Source organism: Pezoporus flaviventris, unplaced genomic scaffold (assembly GCF_033815535.1).
Source record: "Pezoporus flaviventris isolate CSIRO_AGI_PZ_B2104156 unplaced genomic scaffold, CSIRO_AGI_Pfla_v1 ptg000096l, whole genome shotgun sequence".
Classification (NCBI taxonomy): Eukaryota; Metazoa; Chordata; class Aves; order Psittaciformes; family Psittacidae; genus Pezoporus; species Pezoporus flaviventris.
This window is the reverse complement of record NW_026892644.1, coordinates 817,050-838,981: the sequence shown is the minus strand read 5'-3', so window position 1 is coordinate 838,981 and position 21,932 is coordinate 817,050. Positions and strand designations below refer to the sequence as shown.

At 44.3% G+C, this 21,932-nt stretch overlaps 2 protein-coding genes across 3 annotated transcripts in view; one reads left to right on the top strand and one right to left on the bottom strand.

The window, feature by feature from the left end:
• BORCS5 (BLOC-1 related complex subunit 5) overlaps positions 1–9,602 on the bottom strand; it is a 67,203-nt gene extending 57,601 nt beyond the window's left edge. Inside the window, exons 1-2 of one of the 2 annotated variants that reach the window (XR_009747401.1) lie at positions 9,473–9,602; positions 8,725–8,868 (exon numbers count right to left, since the gene is read on the bottom strand). Coding sequence is in view for 1 of the 2 variants with exons in the window: in XM_061476392.1 (XP_061332376.1) it covers positions 8,725–8,868; positions 9,473–9,530 (202 nt within the window). In the remaining variant the exon portion in view is untranslated. The remainder of the gene's footprint in view (positions 1–8,724; positions 8,869–9,472) is intronic. The other variant, XM_061476392.1, reaches the window with a different exon arrangement.
• A 4,579-nt stretch (positions 9,603–14,181) lies between these two features.
• MANSC1 (MANSC domain containing 1) lies at positions 14,182–20,357 on the top strand. The gene is made up of 3 exons (XM_061476351.1): positions 14,182–14,560; positions 15,414–15,554; positions 19,017–20,357. Exons 1-3 carry the CDS (start codon positions 14,197–14,199, stop codon positions 20,015–20,017), a joined length of 1,506 nt encoding a protein of 501 aa, XP_061332335.1. The 5' UTR covers positions 14,182–14,196; the 3' UTR covers positions 20,018–20,357.
• The last annotated feature ends 1,575 nt before the right edge of the window (positions 20,358–21,932 follow it).

The following is a 21,932-nucleotide window of genomic DNA, read 5'->3' as shown; positions in this document are numbered from 1 at the left end:
ACTTCATAGATGCATAATTTCTTTACCTTTCTCTCTTTTTCAGTTCACCTCTCTCCCTCACTAGCTAAAGGGTCTCAGGCTATACAGTGTTGTGCACCCTGGCAGCAACACTGTTTTGTAGGGCTGGTGATGAAATGGAAAAAAGATCTGATTGAGCCGAACATTTTTGGGCTGAGGTTGGGGAGGACAGAGTGTTGCAACTGTTTTCGAGAAACATGAGTTCCTCAGTTCTACTCCCTATGCTAGATAAGCATTTCTTCCCAGCACAGTGACCGACTAGAGAAAAACCTTCTAAGCACCAGTAACTTGGGGATGAGAATACTACAGTCTTCAACACACCTATGATCAAGTTGCCAGGAAAATGCTATTAAATTCCATGTTACAGATGGTGTACTGAGGTAAGGATCAACAGCAATGGACAGGAGCCAAACCTCAAGTGCTTCCATCCGAATTACTGCAGATCTGTACTTCCATTTTCTTAGCATACACACTTAGAAAACCCCTATTATTTACAACTAAAATTAAGTAGCACACAAGATTTTTATTTTTCAAGATCATAAAGACTTCTGAAAGACTTTCAGCTGAAGATCTCTGCACCATCTCCTCCTCCCAGACCCAGGACTGTTTGACCCTGTAGTTACCTTTCATGAGAGGCAACTGCAAACCCAGCTTGCCAGCAATGCCACCAAGACCTTGGTCACTTCGTACAACGAACGCAAGTAGAACACAAATGCTCATGAGAAGAGCTTGAAAACAAAGCAGTTTCCAATGTGCTGTTTCAGCATGGTTTTCTTTTCAATCACATCTACTACTCCTTTTGTATTCCAGTGACACCTTGTGGCAGTTACTTAGACTGCAGTCTTTCCAAGTCTCATGTTGACAAAGGACTACAGGGGTAAAGAACAGTAAATCAGAAAACAGAGAAAGAACATAGCGGCACTGAGTTACAGGATTGCTGCTCCACCTCATTACTTAAGAGGCATGAAATGCACAAGCTTCCCTTGCACCGCAGAGCCACTTAACCAGCAACCTATCACAAGCCATCCCCTTGACTCCTCAAGCCACAGTTCAGCAGGCAGATTGAGAGGCAGTACTCTACCCCCTGCAACACCTCTCCCTTGGGCACAGTACATCACTGCCAGGCTGATATAACATGTTGGAAAGAATGTAGTTTTATTGCCCAAGCCTCTCATGTCTTCTACTGCAACATCAAACTGCACTTCAAACTCTGATATTTCTGCCTGTGCAAGTTACACAAGTGACTTCTGAGGCATACCCAAACCGTATTAATTAGCTGACTCTAGCCTGCCATCATGAATTCCCAGTTTTTACTGCATTAGAACAGACTCACCTACCATTTCAAGAGTACAATTTCTGTATGTACCACCTACTGAAAGGAAAATAAAAACACACCAACCACAAGTGAATTCAAACAGCAGTCTAGTATTGTTTGCTCTTAACCTCTATAAAATACCTCTTGTAATAGCATACGCATTTACTTTTACTCATCTCTTTACCACATGAAACACATGTGAAAATTTCATGCTCCTTACAGTATGAAAAACATACTCTATACAGAGACTCAAATCAGCTCAAAGTGGATCTCTAATACAAGACTCAATCAGGACGGAGATACTGCACTGCATGACATTTTACATTTAATGAACACTTCAAGGCCAATCAGGACATATGTGTCTTCTCTGAAATCATGTGCCAAAACTACAGTTAGTAAACATTTTGGAACATGAGAGAACTTTAACATGTGCAACACAGGTGAAAGTACCCAGGGAGCTCTTCCATTCACACAAGAAGAAAACCTCCAACAAAAAAACTCCACACACCTAAGACATCAGCCCACTTAAGGCACTCACACCCCTGCAGGACAATCTTCAGAAGTTCTCAAGTGTCTGAAGATGGCTGGAGGATAGCTTCCACCATAATAAAGATAAGTAGATAGAGAGACAGACAGACAGACACTGCCACAGAGTATGCCAAGGATGAGTTTTATGAAGGCTGAGTAGCATCTCAGCATCTGGAGCCCCTTAGCATAGTATGCAAGATCAAGGAATAGCCAAGAGGGAGGTGGATAAATAAAAGGAGGAGAGCCAGAGTGAAGGCAGTGGTGCACATCTTGCTCTCCAATCCCTTCTTCTGAGCTACAAATCCTTCTAGCTTGTGGTTATGGAATATAGAGTATATAAACAGACAGGCCATCACAAAAACTCTGAAGTTGCTCCCTCACAGCTTCTTGTGCCCCTCCTTGCTGGCAGAGCATGAGAGACTGACAAGTCCTTGACCAGAATAAGTGCTACTGAGCAACAGCTAAAACATCAGTTGTTATCAGCATTGAGAAAAAACACAGCACTGTACCAGCTACTAGGAATAAAATTAACTGTATCCCAGCCAAAACCAGGACACAGTTTTACTGATTTCTAATGGCAGATCTATCCTGAAGTTAACAGCAAAGTGACCTTTGGCATGTCTAGCTCATTTTCTTCTAAGAGAATCACAGACCATGAGGTTGGAAGGGACCTAGAAAGATTCATCAGCAACACTCCAGCAGAGCACATTAGCTGCTATACATTATCAGTGCATCTGATTTCCAATCTCCTCTTGACATAAAGAAACCACACCATCTGTAAACATTTCTAATCATACTATATATTTTTGATGTTAGAAATAATTACTTTCATTTCACTTGAACCAATTAATAATGATTTCAATGTACTCTGGCAAACATGCAGGTACTCGTCCTCAAAGTGTGTGGCAAATCTATAAGCCAGGACATGGTTAACTCCTTACCACACGGTATTTTTCCCTCAGCACATCCTCTAATGTATCCAAAGGATGGCTGCACCACAAGAGCCATACAGGCCAGCTGGAGAGCTCTGTCACAGAAGCTCTGTGAAGATAAAGGAAGGACAATCTACAGGTGACTTGAGATGACCAGCAAAGTTTATTCACATGCAGCAATATGGTGAGGAGGATTCATACATGCCTGTGGAGCTCCAGACAGGAGCCACAGCTATTTGGAGCTCAAGAGTACCCACCCCAGAAAGAGGAGTACAGGCTGTCTAAGCAGATATGCTCACAGTCATTCTGTTTATCTGCCAATGCACAAATGATACTACAGTGTGGAACAGCTTGCAAAGGGACAGGGGGGAAATGGTAGACAACCGAGTATCCACAGTCCCCAGTACTCTTCCAACCAGTGCTGAGCATATTGCCTGAATAATACTTAACCACAGACTCAAATCCTCTCACACATAAAATTGAGTTAGTCCAGGTCTCCAGACAGTCACAAACCATTGAGGAACACATGGAAATAGGACATCACCATCATCTTCCTCTCCTCCAGCTACCTTTTGAAAGGAAAGTTCCTCTCCTCAAAACTGGAGCATCTTCTAGGTTGTGTTTTCAGGAGCTAGTTTCAAGTCATGAAGCCATAACAGAGAGACAGCTCTATAATAAAGAAAACAGCTCCACAAGCCTAAATAAATAAAATACTAATTAAAAATGAAAAACAAACCAGCACCAAAACAAAACAAAACAAAACCAACCAACAAATAAACAACCCACCAGCAGATGCGCATCCACATTATCATTCTTGCTATTTCTTTCTGCCCAGCTTGCTTATTATTTGTAACAAGGTATACGAATATGAGCAAGAGGTCCATCCAACAAACCTGGATGTTGCAAATTCTCTTGGAGCCCTATGCCCTCAGCATTACTTTCAAGTGTGCAATAAACAGATCCTCCACGTAAGGTATAAGTGCAGAACTAAAAAGGATTGAAGTACTGGAAGGAGTAAAGAATTACAGGAACAAAATTCACTACCATATCCTATTAGCTAAATTCCCTAGACAGCAGAGAATGGAAGAAGTAGCATACAGTGGAGTACAGGAAAAAAGAGAGGATGTAAATCAGCATAAAATACTGAAGAGCAAGATGTGACCAAATACACTGCTTTAAAGGCAATAAACTCTAAACACCCATCCTTCCTCTACTTGCTATGCCAGAAAGACAAATACACTGATATTTTTCAGACAAGTAGTTTTCTTGCTTGAAAAAAGTGACCTCATAAAAAAAATTATAAAGGTATAAACAATCCTTCCAAGCTGCCTAACATAAGCTTATGTTTCCTGTGACTGAAGGACAACAGAATAGCAGCACAGCATCAGTACAGCAGCACAAGTTTTACCACTGTTCTCTCTCACAGAAAATATCTCAGCACCTCCTTTTGCTTCTCTGCTGAAGACATGAATCAGCTAGAATAAAAATATCACTGCCAACTTTTACTTTAAACCATACTGAGAGACAAAAAGGACACTCCTTATGCTGGACCTATCTTTCAAGACTCTTTCTCGCATGTAACTTCAGTTTCTTTCTTACCTTACTGCTAGGTACTGCACCCTAGATTCTTCAGAGTAAAGGACTCATTTTTTAATTTGTAAAATACATTTATTGATAAAGAAGCAATGTAAATATGGATAATGGGCAGCATGGTAAGGAAAGATCTCACTGGGTTAGCCATAACCTATTCATTTACTTCTAATTCATGCCTTGACAGGTCTTGGCTTAATGTGTGCTTAACAATACACCTGTCAAAGTTTTTGTTCCTACTATCAAGCTTTTGTTTGCCTTAGGTCTTGCTGACCTTAGCTCAGAATAGGAATTGTACCTGTACTTGGATGACTAGTTCTTAAACAGTCTCTTCTATATTAATAACACAAACCAATAGATCCTTCATATGTATCCACCTTTTTTGTTTACCGTAACACTTCACTGCTACCAGAAAGACAGACCTCACCTTTCTTGAGGCTTGAGATGCTGATGCCTTCTGGAAGAACACAGTGAGCATTCTGTTTTCACAGCACAAACTTAAAACCTAAACACCTTTTCAAAACCTTTGGGAAGCCCTGTAACAATGTTTAATTCCTTACCCCACCCCTCTTACTTGAATTACCAAGAAAAACTGCATGGAAAAAAATACTCATCATTCACTTTTCAACCCTATCCACTGCTTCCTCACTTAACTGTGGTCATTAATCACCATTCTTGTTTTGAAATTATTACTCAGAGTAGACGACTTTGATTTTATACACAGCTGGCGATGACTTCATGCTATGAACAGACTCTAAGAACCAGGGATGAACAGCCAGAAGTTTAATTTTCATGCAAATACCCTCAGGAACCCATGCAAAGGAAAGACACAGCACATCACGTGTGTTCTGTATCCCTTACAAAGAGGTCTCTACAGGGAATGCTTGCAACCAAGGAGAAGGTTGGAGACTTCCTCTGTTGCTCCCAGGAGTGTAGATTATACATTTTCCTTTCACCAAAAAGCAACCAAAAACCATCCTCTTGTTTCATCAAACAGTGAAGTCCTCTTCTAACATTTCTACCAGAATTTTTTTTTCATACAAGGAAAAGAAATATGCATGCATGACCTCTCTGTACTCCAAATATATAGCAGCTTCAGGCACTTCACTCCCAGGTGTATTCCTTACAAGTAGTTAGAGTATGTTTTCTTCTCCTCTCAGTTAAAGTGCGACTGGGATTTCATGTTGGCAAATGGCAATTTAACAGTCATCCCCAGGGATTTTTCCTAACCCCACTGTTAGGGGAAACTCTCTCCTCTCTGTCCATGTGAATATAGTCCAGAGAAGGCATTCCCTACCATTATAAAAAGGACACGCTCCAGTCCTTGACTCACTGTAGGAGGGGCGACACAGCTACTTCAGGACAGTAGTACTTGCCCCAGCCAGCCGTGTCCAACAGGTTCAAACACTGGAGTAAGCAGAATCTTAAATGCCGACCTCTCAAACGCTGCTTATTACGCATGCTCCGTAACCACAACACAACTTCAAAGAAGGCAAACACTACTCAGAAGGACCCTACAGAGTCATAGCTGTAACTGAGGTGCAGTATTTGCTGCAGAAGTCAAGGAAAACCTAGTATGAAAGATGTAACAGACATGACACTGGCATTTGCTTCCAAGTGAGAGTGTACAACACTAAAGACCTCCAGCTTCATTGATCACAAGCTCAACTCAATATGGCTAAAAGAGACTAATGCTTTTGTCTCTCAAGAACAGTTTCTTCATGACTACATGCTTCCCCAGTTCATTAACTATCTGGCTTCTTTTGAGACTTAAAAGCAAAATAAAACCCCTTGGCTTTGCTTAGCCAAGGAGAAAGTGAAAAGAATAATGAAGCCCACAAGGGCTCCAAGTTCACCTCTTCAGCTTTCCAAGCTGGTAGATCAAAAAAAAAAAAACCCAAGTTTTTAGTATTAGCTCCTAGAAGATCTACAGTATCCTTCTTCATCCAACATTATCTTGCATGTTAAGAACACATATAAAAAAACAGTCCAAAACAGAAATCTTCTCAAGCAGGCCTGTGGCAGATCTGGGGTCTCTAAAAAATCAACTCACTCAATAGCCCACTCTGCTTTCAAGTAATAAGAAGTATCTGAGGCTGAAAAAGCCTTATCTTTATGTGCGTATCTTAATCACAGAAGTGATTAAGCATGCAATACTCTGAAGCAGTCACCAGATGTCACCAGATCTCCAGAGACTCAAGGAAATTCAGCAGGCCAACGCATACAAAGAGATAAGGCACGTATGTAGCCTACAGACACAGCTTCAGGTCGAAAGACAGACTAGAAAAAGCATCTCGGTGACTGAGACAACTTCCCACCAAACAGTGCACGCATTAGAGTTAAAGGACCTGCACTGGCCATCTATGCAATGCCTTCCAATCCTTTTCTCAGCTATGTGGCTACTATCTCTTATGTCTCACTTCCCACCTCAAGCCCTGTATCCTTGCACCTTAAACACCCACACAGGAACACCGCCTCTGGAAGCAATCACGAACCCTGGTTCCCAGTACTTCCACAGCTCTTGTGCAACCCAGATTCACTCACCACATTTAAGGCTGGGGGGAACTGAAACTCTTCGTCACTGCGTTCTTTTGCATACGCAAACTACTCAGTACCGGATGTTAATGCACCTTCTAATTTGGTCTTTCAAATTAAAACTTCCTTATTTCTTTTCTGGATTTGGGTTCCATCACTTACATTCTAAACTGTCACTGGCAAGATCCAGGTTCTGCCTTTTATACAAGGCAGGACTCCAGCAAAGCATATTCTGCCCACCCGTAATGACCTAGCCTGTGGCTGAGATGAACGCTGTGCCAGCACCAGTGACCTTAACAGTTCATTCTAAACTGGCAGTGAAAGTGTCAGGAATAAATCAGATACAGATTTCAATATCACTCTCTGTAAAGCTCAAAAAAATCCCAGCAGTATAACCAACACACACATTCTCTCCTTGGTCGAGAGGGACTGCAGTATCAGCCCCCAGAACATCCATGTTTGGCTTTCTCCAGTTTAGTGGCCTATCTTTCTGCCCCTTCTGCTGGAAACAGCGGTCAGTGCTGCACACATCTAGACCCCTAAGAAGCAGTACGTAATAAATATCTGTCCCAATGGGCTATCGTAGCATCCATGTTCCAAGTTCTAGTCATGCTCCAAGGTCTGCATCCAGTAGACACAAGAAAAAAAGAAAACCAACCAAACAAATAAGAGTTTCTGTCCAAAAAGTGATGTGATGTTACATCACCTCTGGAGATGCCTGCGGGGCAAAGTGGCTGCCTCATCTTCTCAGCGGCCATGTGTGAACCAGTGACACTCAAACCAGGTAGTGCCTAAACTCTCTGCTGTTTGAAGCCACATCATTTCTCCCAGTAGCACAGATGGCTAAACATCCCAACTCCTTCCTCTCTGTCATTGCAGGCACAAGCAAGCGCTGCAGCCAAGGTATGCATGCGCAGCAAGCCTCACATTTTCAAAAAGCATTGTCTCACCGAGTGTCCACTCACACAAGTTTGCTGACCCACACTGTTTCAAGTGAGAGGAGCTCAGCAGCAGGCTGCTCCAGACAACTTCCTTCCCAAGGGGCTTTCAGATACTAAGCACACTGCATGGTCTCCACAAAAAGAGTTAGCTAGAAGCCTGACTACAAAATGTACAAACGGTTTTTGGTAAATGTAGGCATGACAACTCTGATTTAAATCTTCACTTCCCTTTGAACAGAATAGAAAGAACAAAGAATGCAGGAGAAGAAAGAGAAGAAGACTGGGAGAAAAAGAAACAAAGCAAAAAGACATGGAAGGAATTTACAAAGTCCACTGATACAGAGGGATGTTGTCAACACAGGGCTCAAGGACCCACACTAGCTTCAGCTCACCCGCCCCACAAAACAAGAACAAAATCTGCTGTGTTAGAAACTCCCACAAGATAATTGATTTCAAGCAACTGCACCCATACACAGGTAGCTATGCCTCCGAGAGAGTAACACACAGATGTTGTTAAAAGCCTAAAGCCAAACTGGAGACTGCAGTCCATTATATATCTGAACATAACACAGCACCTCTCATCAACAAGTGGTACAGGGCAAGCTGGCATGCTTGGAGCTGTAGTATCTTCACAGTAGATGGGCCCACTGCAGTGAGCATTAGTAGTACATCTCTAAACCAGTTCCCACGCTATTTAGAAGACTGGGAATAATTAAAGTAAGGTTTGAAACAAGACAAGTAGTGAAAAATATACATGGAAGCATGAACGTCAGCAGGAACCTCGGGATACACAAAGCACACACTCTGCTAGGTAAAAACAAAAAAAAATAAGGCCTTTAAAAACAGTGGAAGAACAATAGCTTACCTTTCAAAAGGGGCTGGAAAGTTGGAATTTCCTGCAGTTTTATGACATCAGGATCATTGCTGACATTCCGGGAGGACTGTGTCCCTGGGGCTACCACCACAATGTCATCCATTTTTGCTCGCTGCTTGGCTGGTGATGGAGATGCTGGAAGGATACGTGAGGTAAAGGGAACAATCAAATCAAGAAGGAGATTCCATCAGAATTCAACCCTAGGCAACCGTCACTATATTTAACACAGCTCAGGTACATTTTTTATAGCATAAGCACATTACTGAGAGCACCGAAGTACCACAAGCTCCCTTACCCCCTTTAAGAACACATGATGTTCAGCACAGGTCTGTTAAGACCCGTGAAGGGCAAGCCATGACACACCTGCCCCACTGACACACTCCTTGGTACTCTCCCCCGAGCTCTGCACGCCGCTCCCCGTGTTCCACGCCCGCCACCAGGCACAGGGCCCTCAACCCGCCGCCTCTGCCTCCCCCGACCCAGGCGGTGCCGCCCGAAAAAGGCCCGGCGCTCTCCCTCTCTCCCGCCCTCCCTCCCAGAGGAAGGGCCGGGCCGCCGCCAGCTGCAGCCTCGCAAGGGAAGCAAAGCCGTTCCCTTCTCCACAGCAACCGCCTCCCCGCCGCCAGGCCCCTGCAGCGAAGCCGAGCTTCGCACCGCCACACCGCCGCACCCCCTTCCTCCGGGCCGCGGGCAGACAGCACGAACCCCGCTCCCCGCTCGCCTCGCCCCGAGCAACCACCTGAGGTGCTGGGCTCGCCCGCGCGGCTCTCGGCCTCCGCGCTGTGCTCCGCTCCCATTGCCGAGCCGCCGCCGCCTCCTCCCCGCCCTCCTGCAGCGCGGGGGGCAGCGGCACCCGCCCGGCTGCCACCGCCGCCCGCCACCGCCGCTCGCCGACGGGTCTTCCGGCTGCGCCGGCCGGCGGCTGCGCCCGGGTCACGGGCAGGCTCCGCCCGACGCGGCGGGCAGGCGGGGCTCTGCTACGACGCGGAGGCTGCAGCGAAGGAGAAGCGGCGGAGGGCGGCTCTCAGAGGGTGGGGGATTCTTGTCACTACCTCCCCGGGCCTGCGGGGGACCCGGCTCTCGGCTCGGGCCTCCTGCAAGCTGCCCTGCCGGAGCCGCGGGGAACGTGGCGGGGAGCGAACACGGCTCGGGGCAAAACATTGCTAATCTAATTTTTAATTACGGGTATAGTCATCAAAGGTCTGGACCACCTCTCCTATGGGGAAAGGCTGAGAGAGTGGGGGTTGTTCAGTCTGCAGAAGAGAAAGCTCCGGGGAGACCTCAGAGCAGCCTTTCAGTTCTTAAAAGGTGCCTGTAAGAAAGAAGGGAGATACTTTCTAGCATGGTCTGTTGCAGTAGGATGAGGGGCGATGCTTTTAAAGAGGGAGATTCAGGCTGGATGTGAGGAACAGATTCTTTACAAGGAGGGTGGTAAAACACTGTCACAAGTTGCTCAGAAAGGGTAGATGCACCATCCCGGGAGACATTAAAGGATGAGCAACCTGATCTAGTTGAAGATGCTCATTGCAGGGGGGTTGGGCTAGATGAGCTTTGATGGTCCTTTCCAGCCCTCTGATTCTGTATTAATTTTCCTGTTCTAAGTCAAACCCTGCAAACCCCAGCATGCGGGGTCTTCAGCTCATACTGCCTGATAAATGATCCTAAAAGTCTTTTCCAACCTAAACGATTCTGTAACTCTGTAAAGCAACCCCTGGTAGGTGGGCCATGCTGTTCTCCCATGGGTTGCTTGGTGGGCTCACAGACATTCCCCCCCCCAAACTGCAGCCCGTTGCCTGCAGCAGGGCCCCAGCAGAGTCCCATGCAGGAAACAGCCATCCCAACTGCCTTTATCCTTGTGCTGGGAAGCAGGTAAAGGAAAGATATGCTGAGATTTCAGACTGACTGTTTTCATATCTGACACATTGGAAAAGAAGCCACACAAATGTCTGTGACAGAAGAATTGCCTATAAATCATTGCACCATCATACAATCACAGACTGGTTTGGGTTGGAAGAGACCTTAAAGTTCACCTAGCCCAACCTCCCTGCCAGAGGCAGGGACACCTTCCATGACACCAGGTTCCTCCAAGCCCTGTCCAATGTGGCCTTGAACACTGCCAGGGGTGGGGCATCCATCAGAATGGAATACAAAATAAAATACAGAACAGTGCTTGTGTGTGCTAGCTGCTGACTGAATCTGTTCCCTGCTCATGCATGATGTCCAGCATCATCAAAAGCTCTGCACTGAACTCAGCGTCATTTCTCTTGGTTGCCTTTGCTGATTGCCACCACACTTGTATTAAACACAAAAATAATGCTACTATTTCTTGGGAACTGTGCCTCACAACTGTTACCGAGGTCAAGGCTGTGGGAAGGCAATCCCAGTCCAACACCACCTTTTGCTAGCTGTAGACAGTACTCTGCTTTTGTAACCTAATAATAATAGACCTTTCTTTCAACTACCTGAACAACTGCCTGATTCCTGCCAAAATAACAAGTAAATAGTATGAAAACAATATAATTTTTTGGGGGGGAAGAACCAACTACTGTTGGCACAAGTCAGTTTACAAACTCGAGTTCCTAATCTGCAACATGCACACACATAATTAAAGTCACACCCATGAGTAGTCTCAGTGGCTTGTATGGGAGGACTGGCAGTGTTTAAACATAAATGCAGCCTTTACAGCTGAAGTGCATGACATCTGTAGGGCTACAGCCTAACCAGTGCCTGCCATAAGGTAATTTGACATTATCTAACTCAGACAAATGTTTAAATTAACTGCTTTGCATCAGCAAGTTTACCTTCAATTCACATCCCTTTTGCTCCTGTGTAATGGACAACTCACTCCTCTCTGAAGTGTTTCCATATATTATTTTGAAAGTGTGAATTTGCTGTACATCACCACCCCAAGGAGTTTTAATTTATCTGTCAACCAACGCGTGTCTATCACATGGAATTTTACCACATGGAAACCATTTTTAAAATAAAGGTATATATTAGTGTGTTAGATGTGTAAATGACTTCTTTATTTTGTTTCTGATGTGGATACAATGCAAGTCTTCTGTGGCATCCTGTATCAAGTGCCTAACTGAATGTACCTGAAACAGTGCACAGCTATATCTATATTAGAATATACATCTGATGTTTTACCTATATTACCATAACCCAAGTAACTTAAGGACTTTGGCAAATATTTTATACCATTTCTTATCTGTTTAATTTTTCCTTTATGACTTACTCAGTATATTCAATATACTCAGTACTCAAAATACACAATCATGTCATCCCATGCTCTCTCTTTTTCCCTGTAATCATATTATATATCACATCAGCCCTGCTCATATCCCCGTAATCATTTACGCCTGTCTCACACAGTAGTCTCTGCATAGGGCTTCACATTCACTATCATTCTGGTACCCTGACACCCCTAACCCTTACCACTATCCCAGCAGTCCCAGTGAAGAACCTTTCAGTTACAACCACTCCAGCCAGACATTTAGCCTTTTTTCTTTCCAGCTTCTTCAAGCTTGGCTTCTTCCACCATCACTATGCAAGCAAAGGCAGGTGGCAGCTGGGACTCTGCCCAATGCATAGCACAGGCAGTATTTGTGCTTGCTGTTGGTATTCCATCCCATAGGTCATTCACTGTGTGACACAGTTCATAGGTGACACTTAAAATGTTCACATTCTCTTAGAGCATTTTAACAGTGAAAATAATTGTACCAGCTTATGAAATAAGGGAAACCTGGCTACCAAAATCATTCCTCTACATTTCCAAAACTGAGAAATACACGTTTTCTTAAACAAATGCAGGTGAAAAATCAGGAAAAAGTACCAAGAATGCAAAAGTCACAATGAAACATGAGGAATTGCCCCAGATAGGCTATTTGATGTGCAACGAGATGATGGGCTCAGCCTCTTACAGCATGATGTCCAAATAAAAGCCAACATAAAGCTGTATTAGCAAAGGAGACAGGAACTGACTGAGCATGAAGAACAAGTCAGCCACTCATCCCTTGGCCTGGGCCCATGGTGTTAGGCATGGTGAAGGGCAGGCAGCATGGAGAAGGATGTGCCCCCACTGCTGCTGCTGGCACTGCGCCCCTTCCAGGGATCTCAGAGAAGGAAGAAGTTTCACCTCAATTTATGTTTCTTTCTCCACTATACAAAAATCTGTGGACAGGCTGGAGAGGGTCCACAGAAGGGCCACAAAGATGAGCAAAGGACTGGGAAGCCTGCCTATGAGGAAAGGCTGGGAGAGCTGGGTTTGTTCAGCTGGGAGAAAAGAAGGTTCAGGGGAGACCTTACCACCATGTTTCAATATTTAAAGGCTGGCTATAAAGGTGGAGTCTCTCTTTCTACAAGGAGCTGCATGGAAACGAGGAGGGGTGATGGGCACAAGTTTCTCCTGGGGAGATTCCAACTGGACTCAAGGAAAATTTTTCACAATGAGAACAACCAGCCCCTGGAATAATATCCCCAGGGAAGCAGTGGATTCCCCAGCACTGGACGCTTTTTAAGATTCAGCTGGACAGGGGCTGGGACATCTAGTCTAGGTCATGCTTTCCCTAGAAGGGCTGGACCACGTGATCCTCAAAGTCCCTTCTAACCTGGTAGTCTGTGATTCTATGAGATTCTTTCAAATAGACAGCAGATGATTGCCAGACACAACCAGACTCCCTAGTTTCATTATACTACCCAAACCATTACCATGTGTAAAATAACCTGCCCTTTGGTATCTCTTCAGGTAATGGACCATGGTTAAAAAGAAAATGTATTTTATTTACAGACAACTGTATTATTCTAACTATTCATAGCATGCTCATCCTTTTAAAGATGAGAGACCTGAAAAAAAGAGGAATATATCTTAAAATCTTTTTATTCCTTGCACTCCTTATTCTCTGGGCCAGTTTTATTCTGAGACATTATGTTTCTCCCTCCCCCAAAGAAAGCCAAACCAAACCAAAAAACCCAACAAAACAAAGAGGAAATGAAAGACAAAGATTCCCAAGCAAAAACATTACTTAATCAAGCACTAAGGCTGTTGAGGGATAAGCCTCCAGTCCATGCTTCCAGCAGACAGGCTTATCCATACAACACCCTTTCAGTAAACACCCTGTGCTTGTCTATGATTTGAACAGGATTACTCAGGTAGTAAAGAGACGTTTACGCATTAAAATACACATATGTGCATTTAGACCAGGATATGCATATTAATCGCTTTAATACAGCCTCCTCTCGGAGGAGCGGCAGGTCAGGCTGCGAGTAGAAACACACCAGCCCGGCCCCCACCGCCTCCACCTGAAGAGTTTCTACGGGTGGCTTTCCCACTGCCCTCGACTGTCGGGACGAGCCCCTGAGCCTGCGAACTGCTGAAAGAGCAGGGGCATCACCGCAGCCACGCCTGGGACAGCGGGAAGGAGGGCAGGTGAGCGGGCGGGAGGCGGGGGCAGGAGAACAGGCATGCGGCCCGGGCCCGCCTCCCTCCGTCCCTCCTCCCGGACGTACCGGCGGCCCGGGGCAGCCGCCGTTTCCTCGCTGCTGCTTTCACGCCCGGGTTGTGTCGGAGAAGAGGCGGGCCCCGCAGGGCCCCTGCTCCGAGAGACCATGGCCCCCGGCAGCGGGCGGTGGCCGGTGTGCCTGCTGGTGGTCACCGGCGTGATGGCGGGGCCACCCCCGGGCCGGGAGTGCTCCGCAGAGAGGATGGAAAACACCATCATAGATATCAACCTCTCCTTGCCCAAAGGCGTCCGGGGAGCGGAGCCCATGTACGTCCCAGCCACCGAGGCTTGTGTCCGCGCCTGCTGCTCGGGGGTAAAGATCTCAGGTAACCCGTTTCTCCCTGGCCCTCTCTGTTGGGAATTGACTTAGGGAGTTGGGCTCGCGTGCTATTCGAGTGCTGTCCTCTGTATTTGGCGTAGAAACGTTAATTTATCCCTCCATGCGCGCTGCGATTAGTAAGTTTGCGGCTGCTGAGCCTGCTTCACCGAACGTGAGGAGAGATCTCGCTGCAGGACCCCTCAATGCTCAGGAAAATAGATGCATCTAAGAAACAGCGGTAGTTTTAAATGTTAAAGCCCCTCAGATCACCAGACTCAGATGTGTAAGCTGCGGTTAGCAGATGCACTGAGTGAGTAACTGACATTTAGTAAAAGTAACTGATATTTTACACTACGTTTAAGGGGGGAAAAAAGGAGTGCTTACCCTTCTCTGAGACCACTGGTTTGCATTAAGCTTTTGGAGCCCTAGAGAGGCAAGTAGAAATGACGTGGTAAAGGTGACCCCACAAGCAGGAATGTGCCAAGCAATTCCTGGGATGGATAAGGAAAAGTGTATAAATAATTTCCTCCCCCATGGGCATACTGAGGAGGTTCTCCAATTTTATCAGGATTTGCAAGCAAGAAATTATAAAGTGATGCCAGCGTGGAGGGAGCAAGGGGAAGGTGAGGGATTAAACTCATTATTTTCCTAAATTCATCTGTACAGGAAGAGGAAGGTGTGACCTTCTGTATATTGGCCCTGGGCCATTCTTTTGCAGTCCTGGGCTGGTTTTCCTGTAGGAATGTTATGTCAGTACTTTTCCTGTTACTCACATGAAGAAAATTTAACAAACTAGAGCTCATTATCAAGACTCTATAAATGTTCTTATTGCTGAAATATGTCTTTATCATGTTTTGCAGGAGACAAGAAGTGCAATCTGATGATTTTTGATGCTCGAAGGACAAGCGCACATCCAAACTGCTACCTGTTTTACTGCCCTAGTACTGAGGCTTGTCCAGTGAAACCCGCAACAGGACTTGTGAGCTACAAAATAACTAGAGGTAAATAACAGTAGGAGCCACCAGTTCCCAAGCTAGATGGGTTTGGCACCTGTGAGTTTTCAGTAGTGACCAGAAAATGTTTGGGGGTTGCTGTTCTAGTAAAATGCTCTAAGGCACGCACTGTAGCTTGAAAATGTTGCTCTTTTGCTTTATGGATGTTGGATGGGCAGGTGTGTGGTGAACTCCTGTGTGGACTCTGCCTCATTGGAGTGACATCCTGACCCTTATGAAATTCCTTCACATTAGATTCAGAACTCCTCATAATTTTCCCTTGCTTAAACCAAAAAGAAGCTGCTTCCATGTTAATGTATTCAAGAAGGAAAATTTCCTGTACATAATGCTGAAGAGTATCACTGAAAGCAATGGACGATGCCCTTGTAGCCTTCTCTGTATTCCAAGGAACCATGCTACACTGATGAACACCATATACATGTGGTCAGAAACATCGAGCAAATGCTGGGCAAGCCTCGAAGCATCACTGTGGTGGTGTTGTGATGGCAATAGTAATGGTTATTTTCTGCTTTCAGTCAGGGAACCTGAAGCATGGATGCAAACTGACTAAACTCAGCTTTATGCCATGTGGGCTGGATGCTCAGAAATTTCTCCCTATCTGTCATGTGCAGTGGGATTTTTTTTTATAGCAACCTGTACTTGTTGACTGATGTTGACTTGCTAGTTCAAACTAAACCTGTTTGAACACTTGAGATAAGAAACTGATAGACTATCTTCCTGCCAAGAGCTCACAAGGTGCTTTCAGTGTGGCTGCTTGAGAGAGCAGATAGTTCTTATTTCCAGAGACTGATCCTTTGCTGAAGAAGAGAACTTTTCCAAGAGGAACTATGCAACAGCAGGATATGTAGAAAGATTATTCATGTACATTACCAAATACTGTGCAAGCACAATCACACAAGATTTGGTCAAAAGCAATGCGCAACAAATGAACTGTATGCCTATAAAATTATCATTGGAACTATTATTTTCTCCAGCTCTTTTTCCCCTTGTTTCAAACAAACAAGAAATGTAATCGTGCATGTGCTTTCATCTTATCCTGCATGTAGTGTAATACTTAGTTAACAACTTGGTTGCGTATTCCTTCTAATTTTGCGTTTTTTTAGCTTCTGTAAACACTGAATTGTGAAAAGATTATGCCAACTTCTTTTTATGTTCCTAGTAAGTTTTCAAAGGTAGCACCTGAGTGGTGCTGGCACTGACAAACCTGTCAAGCTTCATTCCTTCATATTAGAATCTGAATGTGGTTACACTGAAAACCAAACTAAAAGGAGGCAAGACACTTTACTGATAATAAAGCAACATAAAATACTGATGCTATGTTAGCAGTGATTTATTTAATTTTCTTCTTTTTTAACTACTCTTGTGGCTGCTAACTAATGGAAACAACCTATGGCTTGGGAAGTAGGATATGGACTCAGCATGGACTCAGCTGCAAAAAGCTATGGCTAAAAAAGAAAGAACATCTCTGGTTTCTGCTGTTCATGTACTTTTGTGGCACTTGCCTTTGCCACCCCACTAAGATACCCAGGCAGGACTGGTGGGTTCTAGCAAAGTTATGTTCAGGAGGTGCTATTTGGTTTTTAGCAAACAATCTGAAGTTTGGTTTCTAATGCAGCTTATTGGATTTGAGATATCAGGAGGACCACTTTGGGGTTTTCATCTCTTTCTAAAGTTTGACTTGTGTAGTGTCCCGGTTCTTCCTTACTAACAAGCCTATCCTAGTACTCCAGCTGTTCCTCTCACAGGACAGGTTTGGGCCACTGCATCTGGGACCTGATAGTCTCAAATGGAGACAAAGAATACTGTGAAATCAAGGTTTGATACTGAAAATGTGGAGTAGAGTTCATGCAGGCAGTTACATTAGTTAATCTGAGTGCTGCAGAGTAGCAGTGATACTTAACTCGTGTATGGGACTCATACACAGCTTCCCTGTATTCCCTCCTCCATCCTTGGAACGCTGTGGGATTGCTCCATGCTTTTCTAGCTGTTGCCCAGGCAAAGGAACTGAAGATGACATAGCATGCTGCAAGTGCTTTGTAGCTGTCACGCTACATCCGCTGTTTGTTTAAGCACACAGGGGGGAGCTCCATGGGAGTGTGTTGGGAACAGGGAAAAAGTGAATTGGTGACTGACTCCATGGTGGTGACAGCCCATTTCCTCGCTGGTGTGGAAATGTGTCCAGAGCTGCAGAAGCAGTCTGGCTGTCTTTGAGCATACAGTTTCTGATTATGCATATACTGTATATGCATATATATATAGTGCAATAACTGAACATCTTGTTATTTAAAGCCACTCTCTAGAAACACAGTATGGCTTTTCTCTAAGTCAGTCCATTATCTGTGTTTAAGATGTTACTTTGGTAACACGCTGGTGCTTGACTGGAAGGTGAGGATAAAAGTTGGTGTCTATTATTGCAGATGTATTTGCTGTGCTCTTGTTTAAAGCATTGAGGTTTTTGGTTTGCTGTTTTGGGTTGGGGTTTTTTATTGACTTTATCTTTTGTGGGGTCTTAAGGCTTGTAAATATACATGGAAGCAGCAGCCAAGTAGGCTTCTTTGCATGTATAATAAAACTGAAAAGATACCATCCCTTTAGATAAGAGTTCCTACTTAGATGAAGTGGCAATGAAAATAATACCTGTTTAGAATCAGTTAACTGCTATGATTATTGCTTGTGTGGAATTTCTGTCATATAACACTCTTGACTTGCTTCCAAATTCTATTAAATGACATTCACCCACGTTTTGCAAGGAATACTTATCGACTTCTGGAGAAATTGTAAAGCGTAATCTGCTTCTTGTGGAGGTCTTCACTGCAAATAGCTCAGAGACTCTTGGAGCAATGTCTTTCTTCTAGAATGGCAGTAGGAGCTCAGGTCTTTCCTACAAATCAGTATGTATATAAAATGGCCTATGAAATGGGGATATTATTGCCACCTTGTATTGTAAGACAATTTTGTGTGTAAATTGATTTGTGTCAAGCAATCACAGGGTGCTTGGGTATTACAAGAAAGGAAGGATATAATTATCTTGACTAGGTAGAAATGTGTACATCTGACAAATAAAAGTGAAGTTGGTGATACCGACTTCTTAACTGACAAGGGCTGAGAATGGTTTGAAGACAATGAGCCTACTCTGCTTTTCAAATCTAGAGAAATGCTTACATGCATGCAATATGAGTATAAAACAGTCAGATTGGGATGATGGCTCTTCACAGGTAAATTCTATCGGAAGTTGCTGTCAGGATCTGATGGGTCCAGGCTTGAGGCCGACACGTCTTAGGACACAGACAGGACTTAGAAGTCATTCTGCATATTTTAAAGAAAGGAAGATAGTGATGCCTCAGTTTCATTAGTGTTTTTGGAGCCCTCTTATATCTTACTGAGAAACACAGAGTAAGCCCGTAGTAATAAAAAAATAATGAAATACTGGTGTTTCCTTTCTGTTTCCAGATACCCATGCCCCAGAGGATACATCCTTCGGAAGTGAGGACTTTTCGTCAAATGAGTATTCTTTGTCTTCAGATGCTGGAGCCTTTATTTCTCACAGCCAGACTAGCCATCAGAATCGTACTGCTGCTTTGCAACAATCTGTCTTTCATCAGGCATTTGAACTCCCAAACCACATGGGCAAGCATTTAGACAACACTGAATTTCATACAGTTTTTCCTGAATATCAAAGGGCAAAACATCCTGAGAGCTTAGACCCCATCCCAAAGCAGAAAGTAATTGACCTGCCACCAAACATGTCTTTTGCTGATCAAAATGGAAACCCTTCTGCTTTGTTCCCCGCCACTCAGTCTAATGTTCCTGAACCAAGCAGTAGTACTCTCACTCCTCTGCCTACAAGTACCACCCAACTGGAATCTCATACAACCTCTCTGCATTCTGGTGGTGCTAAACTTACTACTGTCACCACCACCACCAGAGCTACCTTTCCACCTACTGCTACTGCCAGAGCTAAGCCTGGTATCCCTGCCACCAGCATTGCTGTTACTCAGGTTCCTCTTTCGAGCTCCACAACTTCTGCTTCTGCTTCTACAACCAAGCGGGTGACCACAACTTCCAGATCTGCTGCTACCTCATCAGGGCTAAGAACACCAGCTATCCCTCCTGAGCCAACAGTTGTCTCTTCCAACATTACTAGCCATGTAACCCTCTTCTCTTTTTCAGGTTTCACTCTGTTTGCTAGTGATTCCCCCATGTCTTCCCAAAACAATGCTCAGGGTTATGACCCATCTGATTTAGAAAGCTATCTGCCGGAAAGCCATCTGAGAGGGAGGGGCATCACTCAGCTGGGAGAAAAAAGCAGACTTGTAGCAGCTTTGCTTTTTGGGGTGATATTCTTATTGCTAGTTATTGCATTGACTGGGAAGAAAATACGTGAATCTTTTCAGAAGAGGCATTATACTAGGCTGGATTACTTGATCAATGGAATGTATGCTGATGTATGATATGGAGAGGGGTAAGATTGTGAGGAGCATCTCTCATCTTTGAGAGGACAACTCTAAAATGGAACTGTAGACTGTGGAATCTCAGAAGAGGATGGACTCCTTTTTTGGCCGCTAATGGGAAAGTGGCAGATGGCTTTGGTGGAGTAGAGAAATGCTCTTTCTACACTGAATGTCTGTCATTTTTGATTTATGACTGAATCCTGAAAATAAACACTCACATCCAAGTTAAGCTAAGAAGGTCTTATATTTAAGGAGAAAAAGCATTTTAAGAGCTTAATCTGTACTATGACGAGATTAGTGGCATAGAAGTACACCTAATAAACTGAGTACCTGTGCAGTGCTTGAGCATTTTCAGTGCTTTTCCACCAAATGCTATAGTGCTACATGATTGCCTGGCAATCCTATTTACTCTATTTGTAGCCTTAAAGCAGTACTTAGTAGTAGAGCTTTGCATCCAAATGGTTTTAGGTGCAAACAGTAAAACTTCTGGTATACATACCATAGCTTAATTTTCCTTAGCCACATACAGTTTGTGGATATATGTGTATCCTTAACGTTTTGTTTTTTTTTTCTGCATATATCACAACCTATTGAAACCAAATGGGGCAGACCTGATTTTGCCTTTTCCAAGGAGCCTGATGCCCTGTACCATATTAGTTTTTTTTGAGAGTTTTTATCATATCAAAGTAAAGCAAGCTGCAGTCAAGCTCTTGTGACAAACAGCATGATCAAGTGACTTGGCATATGCACAAGAGAGAATCTGTTCTAATGCATTTAGATCCCTAACAGTTGACACTCAACACCTGACTGAAGAGCAGGCAGAAACTTATGAGGGGGCTTAGCAAAGACAACAGCTGTATTACTGGCAGAAGACACACAGAAAGGGGTGGTCTCCACCTGATGAACGCCTAGAGGCAGGTAAAAAAGTTTTAGAGGAGAATGGTGGCTATGTTGTAGGAGGGTGCTTACCTCAAAGAAGTTTCCTACAGTTGCCAAAAGCAGTCTGCATTACCTTCACGCGTCTGGTGTTCTACTTCCCTCACCAGGCTGGTGGCTCTCAAAAGAGCTGCTTGCAAAAGTGATGGACTGTACCTCCTGAACACACAGAGCTCTTACTGGCTCTCGAAGCCCACCCTCCTCCCTTCTAGAGTCATCTCCATGTGACTGGTAATAATCATAGCTGCTTCTTATTTTTTTCCTGACTCTGCAACAAGAGATGAGCGAGAGCACATGTGAGCTAAACAACTTTCAGTTTGTATTATTCACATTTCCATTCACATACACCCAGTCTAAACCTGGTTTTAGAGTGAAAGACGAGATTTCAAAGTATCTCTGTGGCAGACAGCATAAGCAACAGCAAACATCAGGACAGAGAAGGAAGAGTACCTCATGAATACAAGGAAATAATTCTATTACAAAATATAAAACATGACTCATGTCAAAGAGGTTCTTAGATCTGTCAAGCCTAGTGCAGTGGGAAACAGGCATGATCCAAAAATGGCCTCAAGCCAAGTTTTCTGAGAGCTAAAAAGATGAGATTTGGGGTAAAGATGATAATCTCATCTGGGCAAAGATGAGATTCAGAGCAGCCCTGTGGATAATGACTTGGGGGTGTTGGTTGATGAGAAAATGAACATGAGCTGGCTTCAGTGCGTGCTCGCAGCCCAGGAAGCCAACCGTATCCTTGGCTGCATCAAAAGGAGCGTGACCAGCATGTAGAAGGAGGTGATACTGTCCCTCTACTCTGCTCTCGTGACACCTCACCTGGAGTATTGTGTGCAGTTCTGGTGTCCTCAACATAAAAAGGACATGGAACTGTTGGAACAAGTCCAAAGGAGGGCCACGAGGATGATCAGGGAACTGGAGCACCTCTTGTATGAAGACAGGCTGAGGAAATTGGGGCTGTTCAGCCTGG

Coding starts and splice junctions, on each gene's coding strand:
- MANSC1 (XM_061476351.1), top strand. CDS start 14,197: ATGCGGCCCGGGCCCGCCTCCCTCCGTCCCTCCTCCCGGACGTACCGG. Junction 14,561..15,413: donor CTCGGGGGTAAAGATCTCAG/GTAACCCGTTTC, acceptor CATGTTTTGCAG/GAGACAAGAAGTGCAATCTG. Junction 15,555..19,016: donor GAGCTACAAAATAACTAGAG/GTAAATAACAGT, acceptor TTCTGTTTCCAG/ATACCCATGCCCCAGAGGAT.